The following is a 16,681-nucleotide window of genomic DNA, read 5'->3' on the forward strand; positions in this document are numbered from 1 at the left end:
TCGATAGCCTTCTTCCATTTTCAAAATGTTATTGGAAGAGTTTCTTTTGATACCTTTAGTCACGGTAGCAGTACATCCGCTAGGCTAAATTTGTGCATCGGAACTGAACTTCTAATAATTTTCAGTTCCGATGCTTAGGATGACAATCAAATACCATTTTAATGTTGATGTATATAAAAAAAATTAAAAAAAAATAATAATAAAAAAAGTCGTTCTAGCTATCAAGCTAATTTCAAACTTTGTGAAGAATCAGTCAATATTTTATTTATTTTAGTAAATTAGTCATTTATCAAAATTAATTTGTGACAATATTAGGGACAATCATGTGAATTTCTTGATTCTAAAGAATTAGTCGATAATCAAAATTAATCTGTGACAATATTAGGGACAATCATGTAAATTTATTGATTCTAAAGAATTAGTCGATATTTTATATATGTTAATAAATTAGTCATTTACAAAAATTAACTTATAAAAATGTTAAAAACAATCATGTAAAATACTTTTTGGTTAATGAGGTCACATAATCAAATGTAGCTAGATTGCAAACATATCTAAAATGTTGTCTAGATTGCGAATCCAACGTTTCAAGTGTATTAGTCCGTGAGATTTTTCTATGGAAAAAAAAAACAAAATAATTATTTTTTATTTGAAAAAGTGAAAAATAATGTATAATTACATTGTAGGACACTTGAGAGCCCTTTTTTTTTTTAATAGTTCTTGCTTTTATGAGCAAGTTATATGTAAAGTGTGTAAACACGGACAAACATACAGATAAACCTGGCTTACCGGTAACTCCCGCACGTCCCACTCCCGCTTGTGCCCGGACTCCCGTTAATTGGCCAAACGGGAGTCCCGTCCCGTTAAGTAATGGGACGGGACGGGACTTTGCCTAACGGGAATTCGGGACCCCGTTAGGCATAAAAAAAAAATTAAAAAAAAATAAAAAAATTCGGTTTTAAATGAATTTAAATAATTAAATAGAGGGATGTAATTGAAAGGAATTTAAATTAAGTGGGTAGAAATGAAGATTTAAATAAAGTTCAATAATTATATACAAGGACTTAATTGAAAAGATTTTGAAGTAAATGGGTAGAAAAAATAATAAAAAAAATGTGAAATTAAAAATGGGCCTCCTAAAAAACCTCACCGACCCCTAAAAAGGTGCGACGGCGAGGAAAAAGAGCACCCCTTTCCTCGTTAATTATTTGAAAATTTATCCCGGACAAGGGCCGGGATATCCCTTAGTTATACAAGTTAGTCTAACCATTTATGTTTACATTTGCGAAATCAACTTCAAAATCGTCAAGAATATCGAAGCACATGAATGTTTCTTCTGCTCGATTTCTATGTTGAATCCAATCCTTACCGCACGTCAATGCTTCGACCATCTCCGGTTTCAAGCTACATCTTCTATCGTCGATGATGCGGCCCGCGCTACTAAAAGCCGCCTCAGATGACACGGTTGAAACAGGGATGGTGAGGATGTCTTGTGCCATAGATGACAAGACCGGGAACCTCCTCGCATTCTGTCTCCACCAAACCAAGAGGTCGATGGCCTCGTCATCCGTCCTGACCCAATCGTTCCGATCGTACTCTTGGATCTCCGGATGGGACCGTGCGTCGGTTGCGCTCGACCTCGTCTGACTTGTCCCAGCTTCTTGTTGTTGAGGTGATGGGCTGTACGCGGGCGCGTTGACGAAGACATTCGTGTATTGGTGTCTTCTCGGATACTGCGTCTGTGATTAAGATGTTTGTGCTCGGTATTGCGGTAGGAGTTTCGCCTCGTATACCTTGAAAAGATCAAAAAAAGCTTCCACGATCCTCGAGAGATCAAGTGCAATGTAATCTTGGTCCACAAAATGGTTTCTAATGTACTTCAGAAATTTTTTTAAACCACCAATTTTACATCGGACGTCTAGAATGGCTCCAAAACCGTATAATAATGGAACCTTTCCAGTCCCCCAATATTTTAAAAACTTGGCTGTCATTGCTTGAATAGAATCTTGAAAAAATTGTTACGTTTTTATATTTATCAAGATGCACAGCAATTGCGGTCATAGTATGAAGACCGAGAAAAGAAGTAGGAGTGTAAACAGCAGAGAGATAACAAGTTTCTTTGTAAAAAATGTCGAGAAAAGAAACAAATTATTCAGCCATCCTAATATCATATTCAGATATAGCGTTTTCGCCATGTTCGCTGTTAATGTAAGAAACAATAACATTGACGTAATGCTCGGATAAGAAGTTGGTCAACATGAGAAAGGTAGAATTCCACCTAATTTTGTTATCTAGGTGAAAGGTGCGTTCTTGGAGACCGTTTAGTCTAAGGCGTCTCTTAAGCTCATCTACTCTAGAGGTTGAACTATTTATCCAACTAATGTAATTCCTAATCTTGTTGATCGAAGGGTCATAACTAGCGGTTCCGGCTTGAACTATGAGGTTTATGATATGGGTAGCACAACGTTGATGCAAAAGGGTATCGTCAACGTTAAGTTTCTCCTTTAACTCCCTAATCATGACGTTGTTGCTTGTGGCATTATCTAAGGTTACAGATATAATCCTATTGCTCAAACTCCACTCACCTATAACACTAACTATGATGTCTAATATGTTTTCACCAGTGTGAGAACCTTCTATCCTCCTAAAGGCAATGATACGTTTGTTTAGGTTCCAATCGTCGTCTATATTGTGCACTACAACGCTCATGAAATCAATCTTAGATTGATCAGTCCATATATCCGAGGTTAAGGCAACGCTATATCTACCAGATGATATTGTGTCTTTCATTTGTTCATTTTCTCCTAAAAACCATTTTAGGATATCGGATCTCAAGGCTTTCCTAGACATAATTTGAACATTTGGAATTATAGAACTAATGAATCTAACGAAGCCTTGAGATTCGATATGACTAAAAGATTGATCGGTGGAAACAAAATATTCTACTAAATCACGTCTAAAACTTACGGGATCGATGTGACTTACCTGGCTTGACGAGGCTCCAGATGGTGTCCCCTGGCAGTGCCTGTGATGACTCCACAATAGTGACGTCCCGACTCTTGTGTTGTGAGCGCTGAATATTTTGCCACAACTGTGACATTTTCCGGCTTTTTCGCCATTCGCAATCACCTCTTCAAAGAAGGTCCACACAACGGACCTAGCACGACGTCGTGGTGGTTGTTGTTGTTGAGGTGGTTGTTGTTGTTGTTGAGGTGCTTCACGTTGTTGTTGTTGTTCTTGTTGTTCTCGTCGTTGTCGTCGTTGTCGGGTCTCCTCTTGTTGTTCACGTTGTCGAGGTCGTGGAACTTGAGTTCGAGGTTGAGGTGGTGGTGGTGGTAGGTCTTGTTCTTCTTCCTCCTCATCCTCCTCTTCTTCATTTGGATTTTGGATTTCATCGTCATCTTCTTCTTCATTTGGATTTTGGGATTCACGATAATGTTGCTCGAATACTTGAAATTCTTGAAAAGCCACTTCGGATGGCGGAATTTGAGCTTGATAGGCTTGCTCGGGATCCATTTGAGGGTAGTATGGCACTTGGGTGTTTGGAATTTCGGTGAATTCCGAATGGTTGAAAGTAGGAGCAACATAATTTGGATCGAAGGAGTATTGGGTGTTTGGGTCGGGGGCGTTTTGAGATAAGTGCAACCAATTTTCTTCAAAACGGTGCATTTGTTGACCTCGGGAAGCTCTTCCCCTTCGACCTCCTTGGTTGCGGGATGATGAGGTCATGAAAAAATGAAAGCGTTAGAGAGAATTTGAGATTAAAATCGAGAGAGTGTGAGAGAATTTGAGATTGAGATTGAGAGAATTTGAGAGAGTTTGAAAGAGTCTGAAGGAAATGTGTGAAGAAAATGAATGAAATGGGAGAGGGGTATTTATAGATTTTAGAAATAATTGGGTAAAAATAAAAAATAAAAAATTCGGCCAAAAGTCTTTAAACGGCTCTATTTTAAACGGTAAAAAAAAAACGGCTCTTTTTTTTGGGCCGTTGGATCAAAGATCCAACGGCCGAGATTAAAAAAAAAAAAAAAAAAATAGCGGGACTAACGGGATCACCGGATCCCGTTAGCCAAAGTAACGGGACGGGAGTCCCGTCCGTCAGCCTTAACGGGAACTCCCGTCCCGTTACTGTTCATACCGGTAGCGGGGATTCCGTCCCGTCCCGCTACTGGTAAGCCAGGTTTGCATACAGAGCAAGTAATTTATTCGTTCTTATCGAAATTCATGTACAAATCAGAATAAAATATTACGTTTGTGGCCATAATTCGGGCTAAATTTGAACGAAACTTCCATTTTCAGTACTATAGAAAAAAAAAATTATACTTTTCTATAGGAAAAAATTATGAAAACAAATAAAAATCATAATAGTGCCGACATTATGAATATTCCTCCACTACAACCAAAATGTACCAGTTTGGAATAAAACCGGAACATAGTTTCGATTCCAGATTTTATTGGCATCGAAGAGAATTCGGTTTCTCATTTGTTCCAATAACACGTTTAGACGCAAGTCGCAACCAGTGCACTTAATTATTTAGTTCTTGGTTATTGATATTAGTACCAAATTATAGGCTAAATACACTGATTATGAATAAGAGGTTACAAATGAATAAGCAATAAGAACTCTGATTTTATTGGCTGCTATTTATTCGGAAAAAAATTAATGTGATACATGTAAGTTGTAAATTGTAACTATGCAATAAGCTACAAATAGAATGTGTATTTTCCCTTTTCCAAAAACATCAAATTTCGTTGCTTCCTTGGCCTTCTCTTCATTCACATTTCACAGGCAGGTGAAACAATCTTCTATATGCTTTTTTTTTTCTTTTTTTTTAATAGAAAAAAGAAGCTTCACAAGGAAAAAAAAAAGAATGGTTTATTATATTGTCTGTGTTGCTCTAATAGCCTTTGAATGTCATCAAAACCTGAGATTATAACGCTTTGGGTCAGCAAATGATTGAGATTAACGAAACAAAGTAATTCAAATTCACAGAAGTCATATACATAAACATACATTACCGTTGGTGGTTGAGGTATTAGGTTATGGCAAGTAGTGTCACAAGGATAAGCACAGTCAATATCTTTGGCAACTTTTCTACCAAAATACCAATCTCCCACTGCTTCTGCAATAGTCTGAAGTAAAAATAAACAAAATAAATAAAACAAGAGTTGAGAGAAAAACACGAGTTTATGAAGCCTAAATTGAGAGAAAATATTCCAGCAAAAAAAAAATTTAGAGAAAAAAAAAATTGGTACCTTGTTGTGTACTCTTGGAGAGTCGATCGCGAGCCATGTATCTTGAGACTCGCTCTGGCAATGAGCAAAACACGAGTTTATGAACATCCCTCCTCTTCTCGAGTGTTTAAAGAACTGAAAGAGTGTGACAATCATGTCACGCCTGAAACCTGCAAAATAAAAAATACGAAACAAACTATCATAAGGATTAAAAAAAAAAAAGGCGTATCAATTTATGATAATTTAGTATTTTTTTCTTTCCTTTTCTAGACCTTGCAAAATTGATGTCTGATTAGCGTTGCACGCAGCAGGATCAAGCTTGCAACTTTTCCAATGGCCGCGCGGATCAGCCAAAGGCGGTACCAACCCATGATGAAACTGTCGAGATTCGAGGTTTTTTTTTTAAGTGATTTAAATTCATTAAAATGAATATGTGAATGAAATGAAAGACTTAGAATTTCATGAGTACTTGGTAAACGTCATAAGCCGAGTTGAGAATGAAAAACGGCGTCTCAATGAATCTGAGTGCGTACTGTGGGAAAAAGCACTGTGCCAAGAATAATACAATTGATTGTTAATAATTAGAGCTATGAAGTTCTCAAAACAGAAATACTAATAGTAAAATTGTACCAAGTCCGGAAAGCTGAAAGATTTTGTGCAGTTCTTGTCTAGATTTTTATCAACTCCCTGAACATGAGCAAACCGTTTCTGAGAGAGTCAACACAAGAAAATGTGACTAGAATATTGTCAAGTACAAAAAAGAGTTACCTGGAGAGAAACTAAGCTTTTGAAGAAAGACCTCATAGTGTGGTTCAAACCTATGTCTCTTCTGTAGCATGAAAAAAGAAGAAGAAATAAAGAGTGAAAAATTGCAATATCAGAAATGAAACAGAATTTTAAAAAAAATGTAACTTACTCGTCAAGAAAGAACCCGGCGTCGCTCAAGCATTTGACGGTGGAATTTGGTGGTAAATGTTTGGCGAAATTGTCACAGTGCAGAAAAACAGCCAAACCCCCGGCGGAGCAGCCTGAGAGCAAGGCCTGAACACAGAGAGGTCAAAATATTAAGGCTAAAACATACATTATTTATATATTTCTTAAAATATTGCTAAAATATGTATATATGTACCTTGTTTGCCTGTCCTAAACCTTTAGGTAGGAGATCAAGAATAATAGCTTCCCAAATCCTCTGCCCTCTGAAATAGAGCAATGATGTCTGTGTTTCATTATAGAGAGAGCAAGAGATAAATGGATCATAGTAAAACATATAATCATTGGCTATCTATCGCCGGTTAATTAATTTGACACGCTACAACATTCCTATGGAGTTTCGTATGTTACCAATAGCAACACATTCCAATGCATGAAGAAAAACCATTTTCAAACAAACTAGTGTCTTTGAAGAATTATATGGTAATTAGAAAGTACCCCATTGTTGTACGATCCTTCTCCTGCGAAAGAAGCTCCGTCACAATATCTAATCTTCACGCGGTTCCAGTTGTAAAAATCTGGTTCACGAATGAATACCGTTGCACTGATTTTGTTAATCCAAAAGCCAAGTATTTAACTGAATATCATGCTTACATTATATAACTAATTTATACCACTAATTACATATTTATTCAAGTAAATCAAAACATCTTTAATCATTTCTTCTTTTTTTTTTTGTCTTTTTACTCCAAGGATGTAGATTGGGACCTCTCCAAAAGCTCGACAACTGTAATACAACCAAGCCTGAATACAACTATTACTTCTCTTTTTGCAGTGAAAGTTGAAACTGACAAGATTCAAAGGCTTCACGTATTGGAATAGTGAAAATGATATATCCATATAATATATAGCTGTCATCTACGAAACCACGTGGTCGGTGAAATGAGACAAAAAAAAATGTGTATAATTGTCCTATAGATCATGTCAATCTCAATGACCCTGATCAGAGAGTCCAAAAACTAGACACTGATGGGGTTTGACTTTAGTCCAAGCCAACATGACCATCATTCAAGCAAAGGAAAGAAACGGAAACACTTCTTTACCGACTCTGAAGACTGAGTTGAGCGATTCAGGTTTGTTTGTTGAACCTCTTTTTGTCCAGTTGTAAAACACTACGCACAAAGCGCCTCGACTCTTTTGAATTTATATGCCTCTTTTGTCCCTATAATCTAAATTGTGGTTAATGAATCTCTTTCACACTGATACAGCTAGTAGGAATGAATGAACGAACCGCAATAATGAACATGATTCATTTGGCCATATAAGCACGTGACCTTTAACCGAACTAACCAAAGGTGGTGTTATTTATAGGTGAATGAGTGGACCTTAATGTCAAAAAACAATAATGAACGAAAGAACAAAGAAAAGAAATTACCGGGATTAAGAGAGGCATTGTTGCTTAGGATTCCAGAGAAGACCTCCAATTTGGTCATGTAACGCGTTGACCCTCTCCGAGTTTTAGCTCTCTCTATGCATGATTTAATATCATTGCACCACCCACCTCCCTATTATCAAAATAAAAATAAAAAGTAGTGTATTTTCTTCATCACTATGTAGTTGACAGTATTATAAATTTGGACCCATAATGGACACCAAGAGATGAAATTAAATAAAAAATTGGAAACATTATGCCTAGATTGTCAGTTCCTTCAATATATATAAAAATGAATAAAAAATTGATGGGAAGTTCCTTCAATACATTTAAAGATCAAGATTATGTCGTTGTACTTTGGGGACCATCTTCCATGAATCAGTCTTTATTTCTAACATGTTTCATTATTACGTGATAACCAACCGCACAGTTCTAAGAACAAGATGTTCCAAACTTCTAATAAACCGTGGTCCGTGTGACACATTACTTCTGTATTATTAATTACCAGTGTCATTTATTTATTTATCTTGTAATTAACCATGCCTTCATAACTAGTAATTATTACGCACGGTCGATAAACTTTTCCACGTTTAATAGTAATATATGTATGGAGTCTATGGACACATACATGACTGTGCACGAGACACGAGGTGAGAGAGAGAGAGAGAGAGAGAGAGAGAGAGAACGATGTCGTATTGGGAGACGCAATCAAATCTAGGATAAGCCCAAGGCCCAATATTGTTCGAACACTAGTCCATGGGTTTGGGTCTGAAATATGTTGCCCCACTCGAATCGTTCCACGCGCACTTATAGACACGTGTCATTCTTCTATTCGATTACAAAAAACAACTACTGTGTTGCCGTGTGTGAAATTTACCTCGAACTGAAGAAGCCAGTTTCTGGCTCCGGCGCCGAATCCTCTGTGCAGGTGATACGCAGGCAAACTTCCGTCCAAACACACTACAATTATTTTTAGGTATTTTATAATGTCATGAAAACTTCAGAAAAATTAAATTAAATTGAATATATACATCGGAAGAGAAATAAAGAAAGCTTACAAGCTCCGAGAGCCGAGGCGTTACGAACGAGAGTCATGCTCACCAGAAGCCTGTGTTCCATCGCAGAAGAAACAGGCAATGCAAAGCACGCGAGCACTGCAAGAGAAGCCAAAACGACTTCGTTCGCATTCATTCTCGCCATTCTCGTTTTCCGGTAGAAGGAAACAAAAATGGAGGTTATTACAATGTTGAAAGATGAAAGAGAAATAATGAAGAAGAATCTCTGGTTTTTACATATGTTGCGAATGCGAAATCAACGTTAATATGGAAGTTGTATCTAATTGACGAGGATTGATCGCGCTTCAGAAACCGAAAATAGAACTTTTTCGGTTTTGGAGAGAGAGGGAGAGAAAGAGAAAGAGAGAGGGAAGATTTTTTGCGTGTAGAAGAAATATCGGACTGTGGAAGGAAAGAAGAAGAGAATAGCGATAGGAGAGGCAAAGGAGTTTGGGTATTTTGGGTGGTTTGTGTGTGTGGGGTTCGTGGGACCCACATTTCAACTGATTGTGTTATGTATTGTATTATGTGATAATAACAGATCGGCGACTATAATCTATATATCTATAATTTTCCATTATTTCTATATCACGTTTTTTACGTACTGTTGTGCATAAGTAGATGCATATCTAGGGTATTTATTGCGTTATAATTGTGATATTCACATTTTTTTTTCTTGTCTGATTACCGAAATTGAATGTCTGAACTCTGAATATGCACCACCAAAAAATATTTGCTCTGCCCAAATATAGATAATGTTGAAATATAATGGATACGTTAAATATTTGAGAAAATGGTAATTATCCTTTTGATAATATTTGTTGATATAATACAACTTTATCATAATATCTTACTATAAAATTTTTACGTAGTAATTACGTATTAATTCTTTTGGTGTAATCTAAATAGTAAAAAAATAACCCCAATTTTATAATTTTGCCCTTAATTTTAATTCATCACGTAGGGCGTAATCTATCCAATTATGATGAAATATAATTCTCTATATATAGAAGCAGCATGCTATTTCTTTGTTTGAAAAAACCGAATATATGTGACTAAGATTGGAACAGAATAATGTATTTATTCGATGAATTCGGCTAATACATTGATAGGATCCTCAGGTTGTTCACGCGCTATTCTTCGAAAAGCATTAGCTCTTTAGGTCGAATCGATTTTAAATCAATTTCTATGAACACTCTTAACTATCTTCATGTCGCTCACTCGTATAATGGTATTATCCTTATTAATACTTTCGGCATTGATATGCCTTCAAATCAATGATGAATACAAATGAGAATGACAATAAGAGTATATCTTTATCATATTTTATATTCAAAGATTGTTGTTAAACAAAATAGGATGTGATTTGCTTCCTTTTGCCGTTAGTACCATTTGGGTGTGCACAAAGAATAGATTTAGTTGATTTTGTTTTTTATTTGCTAAAAATTGCATGTGATTATTCTTTTATTAACTAATTGCAATATAATGTGTTTATTTTTAATGATGTAAAGTAAAACTGTTTTTTGAAATGTTGCACTTTACAAGTATTATTCATGTCATTTTCCTATTTTGTTATTTAGCGATTTTCACAACATTAACGCTTTGTTTGGTAGCATGAAAAAATGAGTGGATAGATTAAGTACGAGAGAAGAAAAGAAAAGAAAAATAGTGGATTATAAATTTTAAAAAAATTGTTTAGTATGATATGATAAAAGATTATAATACGTCATTTGTTTGTCTGACATAAATTAAACAAAAAATTAGCAAAATAGTCAACTTAAACATTAGTAATTGCTAAATAGCCAAGGTTTTGTAAATATTAAGTAAATAGCCACTCGGATGACGTTGACAAATCAGATTTTTTTTAATTCCATAGCATGTCCTTTTAGCATTTAAATCCGAAAATATTTGAATTTTGAATATTTTCAAATATCCCGAAATTCAGTGTGAACAAAATTTGGTGGTTAATTTCGGATCCTTATTTTTAGCAACTGAAATATATATTGTTTCCTTATTAGTTATATTTCCTTAATAGTTGTTTATTCTTATTTTATTTCAAGCGCTCATTTTTTTTCATTCAAACTTCTGGAAATTGCACCGATTCACACGGTGGTTGGGTTTTCTTTGATTGAATCAGATGGGGTTCTTTATTTTTTTTTTTAATATTTCTGCCGTTTTCGCACAGGTTTACGTTAAATTACTATTTTATTTACGTATATTTACTATCGCTGTTATGTTGCAGTTAAACTTTTTGAACGACAATGGCTGAAAAATCATTATTCATTGTCAGGTGGTGTAAATACAGAATGTAATCAAAATGATTTACAAACTGTAATCATAATAATTCTGCCATTTTCGCACATGTTTACGTTAAATTACCATTTTATTTACGTATATTTACTGTCGTTGTTATGTTGCAGTTAAGCTTTTTGAACGACAATGGCTGGGAAGATGAACGGATTTTCTCGTCGGGGAAGAAAGATGAACTTCCGTTTTTTGGGTTGCGGTTATCAATTTGATTTTTAATGCCCTCGATTTGCGCATTCAATTCCCGATTTACTTGATTTTTTATTTAAATATTAGAAAGTCTGATTGGGCGGTGATGAAATTGGGGCAATTTAGTAAACATGGCCGTGTAATTAAAATCTGATGGCTATTTACCTAATATTTACAAAATCTTGGCTATTTATAAATTCTCAACGTGTAAGTTGGCTATTTTGCTAAATTACCCTAAATTAAAATAGAGGGGATTGAGTGGTGTTTTGTAAACTAAAATTACTAAATTACCAATAGATTTGTATAATAATTATAATATTAAATGTTATATTTGTAATTTACTTTAACTTTTTGTTTCCATCATTCTCAATCTCGCTAAATTGGAAGAGATAATTTTTGGTGGGTCGATCTCACGGAAAATCAAATCTCTCCTAATCCTCTCAATTTATTTTCTCTATTCTGCACCAAACAACACAATAGATTTATTTTCATATATAGAATAATCCCTCCACGTTAATCCATCTTTCAGCTTTCCTCTTATTAAACAAGGCTTAAGGGACATTGTTGACAAAATTCAAAGAGACAGCATGGTCTTGGATTTTTAGCTCTAGACGACTACAAATTTAAATGAGTTTCTAACATAAAAAGCATGAGAATAAATGATGGATATCTCGTTGACGTGGATAAAATGAAGCATATAACGGTGAGAAACAGAAAAATTAAGGTATTCGCAATGTTTTGAGGTGCAGTAAAAATACGCTACAAGTCTTTTTTCCTGGAAGGTATTATCTTCACCAAAACTCGTACCCCTTTGCTCGAATCAATGGAAAGTGATCGTCATCTTGCGGTGAAGGCGGTTAATGGCAGTAACCTTATGTTACTTGTGGGTTTAATTATGAATGACATACGAAAGTTGATGATAGAACTAACCATCTTGCTACATTTTTTTGCACGAGGATAAAAACATGGAAAATTGCCAAAAGTAGGACTAAATTAAGGCAAATTTTCATTTTCCTATTTTTTTCAAAAATTTACCAAACTAGGACCGGTCAAACAAAAGTCAAATGAGAGATACACAAAAATCTACCTATTATACCATTATACTAATTACCAACCTACAATTTTCCCCAATAAAATCTCTTATTTTTTCTCTTTCTTTCTATTTTCCCGCTCATCCCATCGAAAAAACGAATTTTTTTTTATTAGTCCTAGTTTGGTAAATTTTTGAAAAAAATAGGAAAATGGAAATGTCCCTTAATTTAGTCCTAGTTAAGGAAATGTCCCTAAAAACATCTCATAAGCTTACTTATGGGCTTACTGAATTTGATTCCAAGTTTTTTTTTGGGCTCTAATATTGCCCACTATGTATTCATAGTCATTCAAACCGAGTTATTTTCTCACTAATAAAATAGTAATTTCTTTATATATAAGCAGTCATTTGATTTGATATATTAATATTCAATTTAAACATACAATAAACACACACATATATATATATATATATATATATATATATATATATATATATATATATTCTCATCTCATAAATTTATGATATATGATAAATGAATTATTTACTATCAATAATTATAAGTGCATATCGAGTGTTGAAGCTCTTGATGATTAAAATACCGAAATACATCGAACTTTTCCAATAATTTTTTTATATTGTAACTAATTGTTTAGTTTTATTTGTGATCTCATTTTCATTATTGTTTGTTTTTTTAACAATGCATCATAATTCGTAAAGACCCTACACAAAATTGTTTGGACCTATAAAGTTTTCTTTATTAAAAAAATGAGTTTTTATCAACGATCGCTAACGAACTGCTATGAGAGAGGAATGAGACAGGTGACCTATATTAGATGATTAATAGTCAACGGACGATGTTATGTATCAGTGCTCTTTTTTATTTGTGTAGTGTATGAATATTTTTACAAAACTAATTTAGATGTTTAATTGATCAAAGCGTACATATTAAATTGCAATAGTGTGATTTACAATTTTTTCTTATTTAACTTCTTAGGTGTTCAATTTTTTTTACGACCTCTAATTATTGCCTTTTTATTTTATTTTATATAACACGATAAGTTTATATGCTCTTTTTAAGTTTTTCTGTCTCACACATACAATAGTTTTTCAAACATAGAAGCCTAATACTATTAAAATGGGGTTAAAATGTCCAAATCTCTCGTTTCCAATAACATCCAAGTAAAAATATCCAAATCTGTCGTTTCCAAACATTTGTCATTTTAAGATATTTGTCGTTTTTCTTTATCATCCCATTCGTAAACGGTCTTGTTTCGGAATACGCACAAACTCCGTATTGTCTCAAAGAGAGAGAGAGAGAGAAAAGAAAAAAAGAACTCCGTATTGCGTAGAAAGGAGATGATTTATCAGAGAGAAGCGAAGAAGGATATTATCTAGTTCGTCAAAGTCCAAGGTTAGTCTTTTCTAAATTGCTTCTCTAAAGCCCTAATATCTGATGCTTATTACAGTCTCACAGATCTTATTCAAGCAACACGCATAACTGGTTGATTTCAGGTGAAATTGCATATTGTTTCTGTTGAATTGTTTGTAGCAATTAGATTTTTGATTCTGTGTTTTGTCATTTGAGTAATTAGAAGTAGAGAAAATGAAAATTTGAGAATTTTTTTTGAGCTATTAGTTTCTATTTGGGTGCTGAGACATTGAGAAGAGAAAAATTAAAGGAAACGTTAAAGCTCGACACTTTAAAGAGGAACTAAGCCTCGTAAAATTGACTTGACATTCTCGCTCTAATGATCACAATTTTCTCTGCGATAAATTTAGTATAGATCTTGATTTTTTTTTTTTTCTATGATTGCTTTTCTTCTCGAAATGTTTCTTCGGTTCTTCAGATGGCTGTTTCAGGCCTCACAAACATTCAAATTTATAGGCAAGAATCGATTATGTGCATGTCCAATTCCAAGAACCATGTTTCTTATATTGTGGAAGACAGAAGATAATCCATTTATTGGCTGTTCTCAACCAAATCCCATCTTCTTCTTTTTTTTTTTCACTAGTCTGGTGTGAGCATGAAGCCATATATAATAAAATCTGTATATTTTCTTGTCTCTTCTGCTGCTTTGGCATTTCAAGAAAATCTACCGAGCTCCTTTGACGTGATCGTTTTTCAGGTTGCGGTTTTCTCTAGTCAGCCTTTTTCACCGGAGAAAGCTCTGCAACTTTGTGGCTCAATGTTATAGCAACAACACGTTTGCAAAAGCCAACTCCGAGAAATTAAGAGAAAAAACAAAAACAAAAAAGAGTTTGGCTTTATCAGAGCCCAATGGAGCCTCTATGGAAGCTCGTCTACTTGCTCGAACCGGCTCCGATCTCCCTAATCATCACCGCCGTGGCCGTGACTTTCGGGTCTGCTTTCCGCGCTCTGAACTATGGCAAGGAAATGGAGCGAAACTGCCACATGTCGGAAGCCTCGATCACCCTTGACCGGTCTCAGGCGCTCATGATTCCCGTGATGAGCTCCGTGAGCCTTCTTCTGATGTTCTATCTCTTCTCGTCGGTCTCGCAGATCCTCACAGCCTTCACGACCGTGGCCTCGGTCTCGTCGCTCTTCTTCTGCCTCTCACCCCACGTGGCCCAGCTGAGGTCTCACCTCGGATTGGCCGACCCGTACATGTCCCGGTGCTGCTCCAAATCCTTCACCCGACTCCAAGCGCTGCTCTTGACCCTCTGCCTCGGATTGGTCGGGTCTTGGCTCGTCTCGGGGCACTGGGTCTTGAACAATCTGCTGGGGATCTCGATATGCGTCGCGTTCGTGAGCCACGTCCGGCTCCCGAACGTCAGAGTCTGCGCGATGCTCTTACTGTGCCTCTTCGTGTACGACATCTTCTGGGTGTTCTTCTCCGAGAGGTTTTTCGGTGCGAACGTCATGGTTTCGGTCGCGACACAACAGGCGTCGAACCCGGTCCACACCGTCGCCGAGAGCCTCAGCCTTCCCGGTCTGCAGATCATAACGAAGAAGCTCGAGCTTCCGGTGAAGATCGTGTTTCCGAGGAACTTGTTTGGCAGTATGATTCCCGGCGGGAACTCCACCGACTTCATGATGCTCGGTCTTGGTGACATGGTGAGATATCTCGTATGGTTTAACGAAGTCACTGCTCCGAATGATATCAATCTGCCATATCTTTCTGATAAGATCTCTTAGGTAGTTGTAATAATTAGTTGTTAGTTAAGAAGTGATTCTACAGTAACACACAAATAGGTGCTTTTAGAATAATTAGTAACATCTTAAAAAAATTGAGTTGGTTATCCTTTTGGTGTAACTCTGGCTTTTTTTCCATTTTCTATAAAAAGGATATCGTTTAAAAAAAAAAAAAATTGAATTAGATTGGACTAGGAAATTTTCCTTCTGGGAAAATTAGGGTCTCCCATATACCCAAATATCTTGTACTTTTGGTATTATTGTATCAATGGAATCATCAGGTTCAGCTAATTTTACTAACAAATTTGTGACATCCCTCGCAGGCAATTCCTTCCATGCTATTGGCGTTGGTCCTCTGGTTTGACTACCGAAAAAGCCGGGACACAGTGACACTCTCGGACCTTTATTCCTCAAAGGGACACAAATACATTTGGTACGCTCTTCCCGGGTATGCCGTCGGGCTTGTCACGGCTTTGGCAGCCGGGGTTTTGACTCACTCACCTCAACCTGCTCTGCTCTATTTGGTAAAACCTTTTTTTTTTTTTTTCTAGGCTGATGTGCTTTCAATTTTTTTTTTCTTTTTTGACATTGACTAAAACTTTTGCTGTGGATGGAATATATATTTTTAGGTGCCTTCTACACTGGGACCGGTTATTTTCATATCTTGGATAAGGAAAGAGCTAGCCGAGTTGTGGGACGGTCCGATGCAATGCGTCTCCGACAAGGTTCGCCAAGTAGAAGTTTGACTTTGACCTTTCTGTCTGGGAGGATCAACAAAATGTGTAGTGCCATAGAAGAGGGAAAAAATGAAAAAAAAGAAAGAAAAAAAGCCTTAAAAATGTGTTTATTTTGAATTTGTTGTATTTGATCCTTTTCATGCGTATAAGTTATTTTAACACATATTCCCCCTGGCAATACTTTATTATATACTCGGTTCGCTGATTAAAGAAGCGGAGAATATTATATATATATATATATATATTAGTATTTTATATATTTAATATACCCCCTTGTAAATCGAGGCTGGGTTTATCTTCTTCTTAAAATAGCAATACGAGAACGAGGTCATGGATTAAGAAAGATGGTGACATTTCATTTTCAATCTAATTTTAATTTAAGCCATAATTTATATTCCTATAGTTATCTGAGCGGAAAAAAAAAGATTATATAAAAAACGGGGACTAAAATAACTAAACGACATCATTAAAACAAGTGCCACGTGGAAAAAAAGACATAGTTAAAACAAACGACACGCGACTACAAAAACGACATCACTAAAAAAGACATTATAAAAAAACGACACTCGACCAAATAAACGACATCATAAAAAACAGACGACACGCCGC

The 16,681-nt window shown here is 35.6% G+C and overlaps 2 protein-coding genes across 4 annotated transcripts; one reads left to right on the forward strand and one right to left on the reverse strand.

Annotated features, from left to right (window-relative positions):
* Positions 1-4,612: 4,612 nt before the first annotated feature.
* Positions 4,613-9,052, reverse strand: LOC149380142 (Pectinacetylesterase family protein). 2 transcript variants are annotated; one of them, XM_089602595.1, is made up of 13 exons: positions 8,656-9,052; positions 8,475-8,557; positions 7,601-7,730; positions 6,664-6,743; positions 6,365-6,451; positions 6,152-6,276; positions 6,004-6,064; positions 5,866-5,922; positions 5,705-5,782; positions 5,508-5,613; positions 5,257-5,405; positions 5,020-5,133; positions 4,613-4,925 (listed from the first exon to the last, which is right to left on the reverse strand). In XM_089602595.1, exons 1-13 carry the CDS (start codon positions 8,795-8,797, stop codon positions 4,899-4,901), a joined length of 1,239 nt encoding a protein of 412 aa, XP_089458721.1. In that variant the 5' UTR covers positions 8,798-9,052; the 3' UTR covers positions 4,613-4,898. The 2 variants fall into 2 exon arrangements, with proteins under 2 accessions (XP_089458721.1, XP_089458722.1); XM_089602596.1 differs by having other exon boundaries at positions 5,015-5,133.
* A 4,421-nt stretch (positions 9,053-13,473) lies between these two features.
* SPPL1 (SIGNAL PEPTIDE PEPTIDASE-LIKE 1) lies at positions 13,474-16,235 on the forward strand. Of its 2 annotated transcripts, XM_089604352.1 has the most exons (5): positions 13,482-13,592; positions 13,648-13,693; positions 14,308-15,257; positions 15,659-15,859; positions 15,965-16,235. In XM_089604352.1, exons 3-5 carry the CDS (start codon positions 14,460-14,462, stop codon positions 16,079-16,081), a joined length of 1,116 nt encoding a protein of 371 aa, XP_089460478.1. In that variant the 5' UTR covers positions 13,482-13,592; positions 13,648-13,693; positions 14,308-14,459; the 3' UTR covers positions 16,082-16,235. The 2 variants fall into 2 exon arrangements, with proteins under 2 accessions (XP_089460477.1, XP_089460478.1); XM_089604351.1 differs by lacking the exon at positions 13,648-13,693 and having other exon boundaries at positions 13,474-13,592.
* The last annotated feature ends 446 nt before the right edge of the window (positions 16,236-16,681 follow it).

This window comes from Urtica dioica, chromosome 12 (genome assembly GCF_054948205.1).
Source record: "Urtica dioica subsp. dioica isolate 48M chromosome 12, U.dioica_male_clone48M_v1_H2, whole genome shotgun sequence".
Lineage (NCBI taxonomy): Eukaryota > Viridiplantae > Streptophyta > Magnoliopsida > Rosales > Urticaceae > Urtica > Urtica dioica.

Coding starts and splice junctions, on each gene's coding strand:
- LOC149380142 (XM_089602595.1), bottom strand. CDS start 8,797: ATGGCGAGAATGAATGCGAACGAAGTCGTTTTGGCTTCTCTTGCAGTG. Junction 7,731..8,474: donor ACTGGCTTCTTCAGTTCGAG/GTAAATTTCACA, acceptor TTTTGATAATAG/GGAGGTGGGTGGTGCAATGA. Junction 6,744..7,600: donor CAATGCCTCTCTTAATCCCG/GTAATTTCTTTT, acceptor TTCGTGAACCAG/ATTTTTACAACTGGAACCGC.
- SPPL1 (XM_089604351.1), top strand. CDS start 14,460: ATGGAGCCTCTATGGAAGCTCGTCTACTTGCTCGAACCGGCTCCGATC. Junction 15,258..15,658: donor TGCTCGGTCTTGGTGACATG/GTGAGATATCTC, acceptor CATCCCTCGCAG/GCAATTCCTTCCATGCTATT. Junction 15,860..15,964: donor AACCTGCTCTGCTCTATTTG/GTAAAACCTTTT, acceptor ATATATTTTTAG/GTGCCTTCTACACTGGGACC.